The following is a 9,084-nucleotide window of genomic DNA, read 5'->3' on the forward strand; positions in this document are numbered from 1 at the left end:
ATGGAGTTGGTCTTGGTTTATCTTGATTAAGAGATTCTTTAGTTTTACCCCAAAGAGAATTTAACCCAACAGCAGTAACAATCATTTGTCCATTACCATCAGTAACTTTAGTTCCTGACATCATCCAATAATCTTTTTCAGACTTTTTTACAGCAACAGGTTCTCCTGTCATATCAGATTCATCAACTCTAAGATCAAACCCAGATGCGTACACACCATCTGCTGGAATAACATCTCCAACATCTAAATTAACAAGATCTCCAACAGCAAGATCACGAATTGAAATTAATGTATTTTCCCCTTTACGAACTACCTTAATATTAACATTCTTTTCATCTTGAGAAAGTTCCATGAATTTCTTTTGTTTATTGTAATCTGAAATTGATGACCCAACAGAGACAATAATAACTGCAACAAAAATTGCAAGTCCTTCAATCCAATCTGTGTTCATTTCTTGCTCTTCTCCACATGTTTGACTTTTTGGCATAACTAAAGCTAAAAATAATGACACAAAAGCAGATGCAATAAGAATCATAAGAGTTGAATCATTAAGAGAATCAACTAACATTTGGAAGAATGTTTTCATGATAGGATCTGGGTATTTGTTTTGACCAAATTGTGAGTATCTCTCTTTAAGGTCACTTCCATCAAGACCTTTGGTTTGGTTAGACTTGAGAATTTTACAGATACCTTCAGTTCCTCCAAGTTCTTTGAAAAGAGCTTCATCTTTATTACCAACAAGGTTGTAGAGACTATTTCCACTAATCTCAAATGGAGAAGTGGCGTCTTGATTTCCACTGTATTCGATTCTCTGTCGCTTTTGTTTTGAGTTATCTTGACCCATGTAATGAAAGAATTAGGAGATCCTTCTTTTTTAACCTGATTGACCACGTGTCAGTAAGAGAAGACCTGTTTTCTTTTTTTTTTGATTATTTAGTGTAAAAATGGACTAAAATAGTAAAAAATCCAACACTTTTTCTTCATTAATAAAAAAGGAAAAAAAAATATTTAATGAAACAAAAACTGAAAAATTCTTTTAAATAATTATGATTTATATAAAACTCATTGTAAATTTTAATTTTTGTTATTAATAAAAGTTATATAAAACTAAAAAAAAAGACATGAAAAAAATGATTTGGTTTGATTTAAGCTAATAATGCCTTGAAGAAACCAGGAGCTGGTGCAATGCCAGTAATACCAGCAACAGCAATACGAGCACGAGTATTAACAGAAATCTTCATATCTGAAATTTCTTTATCGATTTCTTGCATAAATTCAATAATGAAATCTATAAGTTTATGTTTAAAGAGATTTTCTGTTTGGAAGTTAGTAATTAAGAATGAAATGTCATATCCTTTAATTGGTTTTCTTCTAAGAATAACAAAATTCTCAGCTCTTTGTTGAAGGAATGAAACAAATCTTCTAAGAAGAATAACTTCAAGATTATCAGCTTTTTTAACACAAATTGAAATTCTTACTGAGTTAATTGATCCCTCAATCATTACTTTTTCACATTTATCAACTCCATTTTCTTCAGCATTTGGCTCAGATGGTACTCTAACAATAACAACTGGTTTAAAAATAACTTCTTTTGAAAGACCAAGTTCAACTTCTGGTTTGTTATGTCTTTCAATTAATTGTGATGCAAAGTTAGTTACACACATTGCACTATTCAATGTTGCTCTAATAGTATCTAAATATGCTTGATAAGTGGTAGCCATGTTATAGATCTATTATTTTTAAAGATCTAAAGTTCAACTTTTTTCTTTTCTTTTTTTTAGTTACAACTCTAAACTTTCTTTGTTATTTATTTTTTGTTATTTATTCCAGATTTTATTATTTTATTTAATCATTATTTTTGTGTTATTGAAATAATTAATAAAAATTGATAAAACAAAAAATAGTACACACTCTAAACTAATTTAAAATTATTCGTGAACATTGAAATGTTGTTTAATTTCTTCATATGCTATCTCCAATTTCTTTTCTTCTAATAATTCTTCTTCAGAATTTTTCAACATTGTTCTAGTTGATTCACTAAGTACTAAATCATCTACAACATGATACTCACCTCCATAACAAACAACTGGCATACTAAAGAATATTCCTTTTGGAATACCATATTGTCCTTCACTATAAACTCCCATGCAAATAATTTTTTCTTTATTTGTTCCAAGGCACCAATCTCTAAAATGATCAACAATAGCTTTGGCAGCTGAAGCAGCTGATGAAGCCTTTCTCATTTCAATTACTTTAGCTCCTCTTTCTTGAACAGTTTTATTAAAAGATTCTAACCAATTTTCATCAACAAGATCAGCTACTCTTTTTGGTCCATTTGGTGTTTGAATAACTGCATGAGAAATATCTGGACATTGTTTTTCTGAATGATTTCCCCATACAAAAGCATCAGAAACATCTTCAACCTTACAATTTAATTTATTTGCAATTTGAGCAATAGCTCTATTTTGATCAAGTCGAGTTAAACAAGTAATTTGTTTAACATTGATTCCAGCATTATTAGCAACTACAAGTGCATTAGTATTAGCTGGATTAGCAACAACTAAAACTCTAACATGAGGATTAGCAAAGTTCTTAAGAGCAAGGGCTTGTTCTTTCATAATTCTAGTATTAATACCAATTAATTCTTTTCTTTCCATACCTACTTTTCTTGGCATACCTGCAACTAAAATAGCACATTCAACATCTTTAAATGCTACTTCAGTCTTGTTTGAAGCTATAACTCCTTTAACAAGTGGGAAACAACAATCAGCTAATTCCATTTTTACTCCTTCCATAGCTTCAACCATAATATCATATAAATGTAAATAAACTGTTTGATTTGGACCAAACATTAAACCATGGGCAATTAAGAAAAGAAGATTATATCCAATTTGACCAGCAGCTCCAGTTACAAGAACATGAAGTGGTTTTGATTCAACATTTGGATCAACGTTGATTCTTTTCCAAGTCTTATTAATGTCTAAACCAGTGTTCATTATTAATTGAATTAATATTTTGTAGATGTATTTGATTTATATAGGGTTTATTTGGTCATTTGAAATATTTGTTAAAACGGCTTTTTGTTTCAATTTTTTAAATACTGACTATTTAAACCTTATTTTATTTAATCTTATTTAAATAGTACCAAGTGTGTAAAATAATACAAATCAATTAAATTAATAGTTGTAAATTTCTTTTGGTGAATTGGTGGTCTTCAATTTGCTAATACTTGTTTGAATTACAACATACTTCATTCTCATCCTAGCTTCATATTCATTTCAGAGAAATTTCTAATAACAATGAAGGAATTTTCATGACTGCCAAATTCTCTTTTTTCGTCTTTTTGGAGTTTCTTCTCTGTCCTTTTCGTTGAATTTCTTCTTGAACTAATTGAAATTCAATGAACCTTTATTTGCATTTGGATGAATCAACAAAGATTCGAACTTCTAGAGAGGGTTCAACAATAAGTTCACTTAAATTTCAGTTTTCATTAAAATTTTGTTATTTTTTAATTTTTATTTGTTATTTAAACCATAAAATAATAAAAAGTGTTATTTAGAATGAAGATTAATTATCATAATCAACACAAACAGCACATATTGGTTTACCATCTTCTTCATAAAATTGTTCGTCACCAATTTGTCTGTTACACTTAACACATTTAACACAACCTTCATGCCATTTCTTTCCAAATACTTCTAAAAATGACATTCCAATTGGCTTTCCACATCCACCACATGGTTCACCACATTCTTGACAATAAAACTTACCATCATACACAATAGGCTCTTTCTTAATTCTTGTTTTACAGGCAACACATTTAAAACATTCGGCATGATAATCTTTTCCTTCAAAGGTTTTAACAATTACCATATTTCTTGTAATTGGATTTCCACATTTAGCACATTGTTTGTAATTAAAACATTCATCACACCAACTTGTTCCTTTAAGTCCACTGTTAAGTTCTTTAAATAATTTATGACAACCACTACACTCTAAACTCATTTTTATTTTTTTAAGTTCTAATGAAAAACTATTTTTATATTTCTTCTCCTGTTTTTTGTTAAAAAGTTTGAACTCTAACAACCAGTTAATGTTCAACTCATTCATTATTACCATAATTTTTTTCATTTTTTTTAAACCACTAAAATAATTAAAGGCAATAAGATTGGATTATAATCTATTCAACTTGAATAGCACCACAACCACAGTTTCCTTCACATGCATGACATTGGACACAATCAGCAACTCTTGGTGCAGTACAAACTCCGTCCTTTAATTCAAGGACTCCAGCTGGACATCCATCAACACAAGCACTACATCCAACACAATCAGCTGTGACTGTAATTTTTTTTCCATCTACTTCATAAGTTGACATCTTTAAGTGAATGAATTATAAGTATCCCTAACTCTTTAAATATTATAAATTCTTCTTCTTTTCAAAAAAAGAAGAATTTTCGAACCGATATCAAACCCCTCAATGTCAGTAATTAACAAATAATACTTCTGTTAATTTCATTGTCATTTCAACTGAACTATTTTGAACTTTTAAAATTACCTCAGAATTAACTTACTCATTTACTAAAAAAACAAAGTTCTTCTTTTTGTTTTGTTATTCTTTTTTAAAAACAAAAAACCTTAAAATAAAATTAAAACATTAGACTTTCTTCTTAATTTATTGGGATTGAGCAAGTGAGTCTATTTGATGTGCTTGTTGTAAGACTTTGCTAACGTCTTCGTTAATAACGTCTTTAATCTCTTTACCTCTTTGTGTTTGACTATTTTGGTTGTTAGTTTTTTGAATATTTGGTTCATTATTTTGCTTTTCATTTGGCTGTTTTTGTTTTTCTACTGGTTGAGTAACTTGTTGGTTATTTGGTTGAGCAACTGGTTGATTATTTGGTTGAACGGCTTGTTGATTATTTGGTTGAACGGCTTGTTGATTAGTTACTTTATTATTTGGTTGAGCAACCGGTTGGTTATTTACTTTATTAGTTGGTTGAACGGCTTGTTGGTTATTTGCTTTATTAGTTTTGTTTAGATTAGTTTTTTGAGAAGGTCTGACAACTTTTTTAGTAGACTTTTTGACCCTCTTTTTTGCAGCCTTAGCAATTTTTTTCATTCTTCCTTTTACAGAAGCAGATTTTGGAGAAATGGCATCATAGAAATCTTCAAAATCATCCAAATCTAATAATTCATCAAAGTTGTCAAGTACATCAGAATAGTCTTCATATGCATTTGAAAAAGTAAGGATAGTAAATAGTAATAACCACATCATCATTTTTATTAAAAACACTATGACTTTTCAGTTTTTCTTTTAATTTAAAAAATTTTTTTTAATTAGATAGTTTTAATATTTTAATTCATTTTAAATAAAATAAACTGATAAATTACTAAAACCCAATATAAATGAATAACATTCTATTATGCAAATCATTCATTTACTCAATTTTATTATCTCTTCAAGAGTACATTTATTTTTTTAAAAGAAGGTTATGGTTTACATTAGAGTTCATTAGTTTTATTGGAATATTTTATTCATTTGTTACATTACATTTTATTCTTTTAATATTATTTTGTATTTGTTTTATTTTGACATTGGTCGTTCCGACATTAACCGTTAGTAACCCACAAATTTTAATTTCATCAAATGAATTTACTCAAAAATTATCTCGTTGTTTTTCATTAAAACCATTTAAATCACCTATTTATCTTAGTGATGGAATTATTCAAACAATCAATGTATTTGCCACTCGTTTTCCTATTAAATTAGAATTTGATCGTGAGTTCATTAATGGATATGATAATGGAAAATTTGCTGTTGACTGGCTTTCTAATCAACAAACCCTTTCTGAGAATTCCCCAATTTTACTTGTTTATCACGGACTTGCTGGTGGTTCTAGAGAAAGTTATATACAAAGATTTGTTTATTATGCTAAACAAAAAAATTATCGAATTGTTGTTTATACTTACAGAGGATGTGCTGGAACTAAAATGACAACACCTCGTGCATACAATATCACATGCTTAGAAGATAGTGTAACTTGTATTAATTATATTCACTCTAAATATCCAACAGCACCTATTATTACAGTTGGGTATTCAATGGGAGGAATGGTATCAACTACTTTATGTGGTAGACTTGACAATTTAAGAGAAAGTTGTAACCTCATTGGTTGTGTTGCTATTAGTGCTACTTGGCCATCTCTTTCAACTGCAAATGCTATTCCTCAAGTATTTATGGATAGTTTCACTAAATCACTTGTTAAAATTGCATATAAAAATCAAGACATCTTCTTAAATGCAATGAAAGAACATAAAATACCATCATTTGATTATCATTTAATGGATTACGTTACAACTGTTCCACAATTTGACAATAACTTTGATTGTAAATTATTTGGATTTGGACATTATGAGACATACTATTATGATATTGAGCAGTGGTATCATTTCTTACCAAAATCAAGTATCCCACTTTTGGCAATTAATTCTATTGATGATCCTATTGCTATTATGCCATCATACACTATTCAAAGAGTTAAAAATATGGTAGCATCAAGTTCAAATGTAATTTTTATTCTTACAAATAATGGAGGGCATTTAGGTTGGGTTGACAACTCTAACAAAGTATCATTTGTTGATGAAGCAACTTTAGAGTATTGTAATGAATTGGTTAAGTTATTCAACTCTGGAAATTATAAACCAACTACTTTTTAATAACTTTCTTTTGAAATTTTTGTGTCTTTTTCTTCATAGCCATGGTATTACACTAAAATTAAGGAAGTACTCCTGGTGGTAAATAAAAATAATTAGCAAATAAGTCAAAGCAACAAATTGATTAAAAAACAAGGAAACTATTTGAGAATACATTTCATTGATAAATTAAAGTGAGTTTAATGAGAGTTCTTATTGGAAAATACTAGAAAACGATTTAATTCATGAACAGACTATTTGAAATAAACAAAACTATAGATGTCAATAAAATAATGGAAAGTTTATTCTTTGATATGATAATATAGAAGATATATAACTGAACATAATTAAAGAATAGCATGAAATAAAGAGAAATAATAATTTAAAAAAAAAGTCATGGAATAGTTTCAGTTAAGAGGAAGTGAATGAAAAGAACATTAAACAAATCAAAGAATAAAAATTGAAATCTTAATCAAAGAAGTATTAGTTCTAATAATAAAAAAACAGGAAAGATTTTAGAATATTGTTTATGAAATATTAAATTTAAACAATCAACCTAAAAAATGAAAATAAGATTTTATTAGTGTCCAAAAGTCATGAATATTTAAATTTAAATAATATCTATTTGTTTGTATTTAATTCAGACAAAAGACAAATAACAGAATCAAATCATGTAAATGATATTAAATAATTTTGTATTGAAACAATATGGTGTTGTTTTACATAAACTAGGTTTAACATAGATTTTTATTCAAATAGTTATTTGCAATATGATTTTGTTATATCATTTTCTGTACTAACAAAAATCTAAACATATCTTAATACAACTTAAACACTCATCTAATAGGTTAATTAACAGAAATATTTTTAAATTTTACTACCAAATTTCATCATTCTTTTTGAACCTTTTTTATTTCTAATGATAAAACAAAAACAAGTCATTGAAACAAAAATAATTTTTTAGTTTTAGAATGAATAATCTTCTGATTTTATTTTCACATTCAATAAACAATAAACGCTCTATATTTATCATTCTCAGTTTAAGTTTTGGTATATTCTTATTCTAGTTATTAAGATTTGAATCAAATATAAAAGTTCTTACTCTTCTTGTTATCAATTCTATATTTATTTCTTATTTTTAAGCTTTCAGTTTTTATTTTATTTCTTTTGTTATCATGCTAGTATATTGTTTTATCAATTCTTCTTTATTCTTTTTGAATCTTTCTTTAATTTTCTTAATTTCATCTTTTATATCTGTTTCTCCAATTTGAGTGTTTTTACGATTATTTCATTCTTTGTTTTATTGAATAGTTCTTCCTCTTTACCTTTTTCTATTGCCCTTGTCATTTTATTCTTTATTTTTCTGTTTGATTTATTGGTTTACTTTTTCTATCTACTCTTCTTTCTATTCATTTATTCTTTCAAATACCCTTTCTCCTTTTTTGGTAATTGAACTTATTTTCAATACCCCTTAATAATATTATTGTTTGCAACACAATAACGGTGATAAATAAGAGTAGAAATAAACGATTAGAATGGAGAAACTATCATTGATAAATAGAATTATCACTTGTTAATGATATTGAGCAGTGTTATTTATTTCTCTTATTGCTTTAAATTATTATACAATCAAATCATGTCAATATTCATGAAACAGAAAGTAGTTACAATAACATAAGAAGATAGAACAAATAATAAAATATAAAAAAGGAAAAGAATAAACAAAGAAATAGAGAATACAATACATTCATAAATAAAGCAATATTATATTTTAATGTTAAATCATAATTACATAAAATATCATCATTAATACTAAAGAACATTTATATTCAATTTGATAAATAACTAATGCAACGTACAAGTACTAACAAAGCACATGGGTCCGAAAACAAGTTATTAGAATATATTCATTAAAAGAATAAAAGTGATGAAATAAGAAATAGTCCAAAATAGAGGTAACAGAGTAAAACAGAAATTGTTAGAGTAAAATACTTGTATTTTAATTTATGAAGTGGTGAATGTCATCAGTGAAAACAGTAAGGATTTATTTTCAAGATTGAGAACAAATTTAAACATCACCAAAGAAAAATAAAAAGAATTTTGTTTTTTTTTTTTTAAAAAAACTTCATAACTACAAATGTTCACAATGAATAATTCACTTTCCGACAACATTATCCAGATATTGTCAGGAGAATATCCTTCCTCTTTGCCAAACCAAGTCATATTAGAGATGTTTGAAAATGTTCCGTTTGAAAAAGTTAAAGAGCAATGTGCTCCATTAGTACATTCGTATTGTTGTAGGCATGTTTGGGGAAATGATTCTAAAGCATTTTTGTATAGATGTAGGACATGTGAAACAGGACCAAATTCATGTATTTGTGTTGAGTG

The 9,084-nt window shown here is 27.4% G+C and overlaps 7 protein-coding genes across 7 annotated transcripts in view, besides 13 other annotated features; 2 read left to right on the forward strand and 5 right to left on the reverse strand.

The window, feature by feature from the left end:
- Positions 1-844, reverse strand: part of EDI_082300 (cation-transporting ATPase, putative) — a gene marked incomplete at both ends in the record, with an annotated part of 969 nt that extends 125 nt beyond the window's left edge. Inside the window, one exon of the mRNA XM_001733472.1 lies at positions 1-844. This exon is cut by the window's left edge and continues 125 nt beyond it. Coding sequence (XP_001733524.1) covers positions 1-844 — 844 coding nt within the window.
- Positions 845-996: 152 nt separating this feature from the next.
- Positions 997-1,118: a sequence feature (AT_rich).
- Positions 1,119-1,145: 27 nt separating this feature from the next.
- EDI_082410 (arp2/3 complex 20 kD subunit, putative) lies at positions 1,146-1,721 on the reverse strand (the record flags this gene model as incomplete). The annotated part of the gene is made up of 1 exon (XM_001740689.1): positions 1,146-1,721. The coding sequence occupies one exon, from the start codon at positions 1,719-1,721 to the stop codon at positions 1,146-1,148; it is 576 nt and encodes a 191-aa protein (XP_001740741.1).
- Positions 1,722-1,830: 109 nt separating this feature from the next.
- Positions 1,831-1,903: a sequence feature (AT_rich).
- A 25-nt stretch (positions 1,904-1,928) lies between these two features.
- Positions 1,929-2,996, reverse strand: EDI_082420 (malate dehydrogenase, putative; the record flags this gene model as incomplete). Its single annotated transcript, XM_001740690.1, has 1 exon — positions 1,929-2,996. The coding sequence occupies one exon, from the start codon at positions 2,994-2,996 to the stop codon at positions 1,929-1,931; it is 1,068 nt and encodes a 355-aa protein (XP_001740742.1).
- Positions 2,997-3,489: 493 nt separating this feature from the next.
- Positions 3,490-3,548: a sequence feature (AT_rich).
- Positions 3,549-3,567: 19 nt separating this feature from the next.
- On the reverse strand, positions 3,568-4,005 carry EDI_082430 (Four and a half LIM domains protein, putative; the record flags this gene model as incomplete). Its single annotated transcript, XM_001740691.1, has 1 exon — positions 3,568-4,005. The coding sequence occupies one exon, from the start codon at positions 4,003-4,005 to the stop codon at positions 3,568-3,570; it is 438 nt and encodes a 145-aa protein (XP_001740743.1).
- A 670-nt stretch (positions 4,006-4,675) lies between these two features.
- Positions 4,676-5,281, reverse strand: EDI_082440 (uncharacterized protein; the record flags this gene model as incomplete). The annotated part of the gene is made up of 1 exon (XM_001740692.1): positions 4,676-5,281. The coding sequence occupies one exon, from the start codon at positions 5,279-5,281 to the stop codon at positions 4,676-4,678; it is 606 nt and encodes a 201-aa protein (XP_001740744.1).
- Positions 4,867-5,033: a microsatellite.
- A 34-nt stretch (positions 5,282-5,315) lies between the features above and the next one.
- Positions 5,316-5,382: a sequence feature (AT_rich).
- Positions 5,383-5,409: 27 nt separating this feature from the next.
- On the forward strand, positions 5,410-6,720 carry EDI_082450 (abhydrolase domain-containing protein, putative; the record flags this gene model as incomplete). The annotated part of the gene is made up of 1 exon (XM_001740693.1): positions 5,410-6,720. The coding sequence occupies one exon, from the start codon at positions 5,410-5,412 to the stop codon at positions 6,718-6,720; it is 1,311 nt and encodes a 436-aa protein (XP_001740745.1).
- Positions 5,531-5,594: a microsatellite.
- A 348-nt stretch (positions 6,721-7,068) lies between the features above and the next one.
- Positions 7,069-7,089: a sequence feature (AT_rich).
- A 206-nt stretch (positions 7,090-7,295) lies between these two features.
- Positions 7,296-7,317: a sequence feature (AT_rich).
- A 483-nt stretch (positions 7,318-7,800) lies between these two features.
- Positions 7,801-7,958: a microsatellite.
- A 21-nt stretch (positions 7,959-7,979) lies between these two features.
- Positions 7,980-8,119: a microsatellite.
- Positions 8,044-8,114: a microsatellite.
- A 245-nt stretch (positions 8,120-8,364) lies between the features above and the next one.
- Positions 8,365-8,460: a microsatellite.
- Positions 8,461-8,780: 320 nt separating this feature from the next.
- Positions 8,781-8,819: a sequence feature (AT_rich).
- A 23-nt stretch (positions 8,820-8,842) lies between these two features.
- The window catches only part of EDI_082470 (uncharacterized protein), a gene marked incomplete at both ends in the record, with an annotated part of 4,117 nt that continues 3,875 nt past the window's right edge, over positions 8,843-9,084 (forward strand). The window contains one exon of the mRNA XM_001740694.1: positions 8,843-9,076. Coding sequence (XP_001740746.1) covers positions 8,843-9,076 — 234 coding nt within the window. The remainder of the gene's footprint in view (positions 9,077-9,084) is intronic.

This window comes from Entamoeba dispar, genomic scaffold (assembly GCF_000209125.1).
Source record: "Entamoeba dispar SAW760 scf_1105229463149 genomic scaffold, whole genome shotgun sequence".
Lineage (NCBI taxonomy): Eukaryota > Evosea > Mastigamoebida > Endamoebidae > Entamoeba > Entamoeba dispar.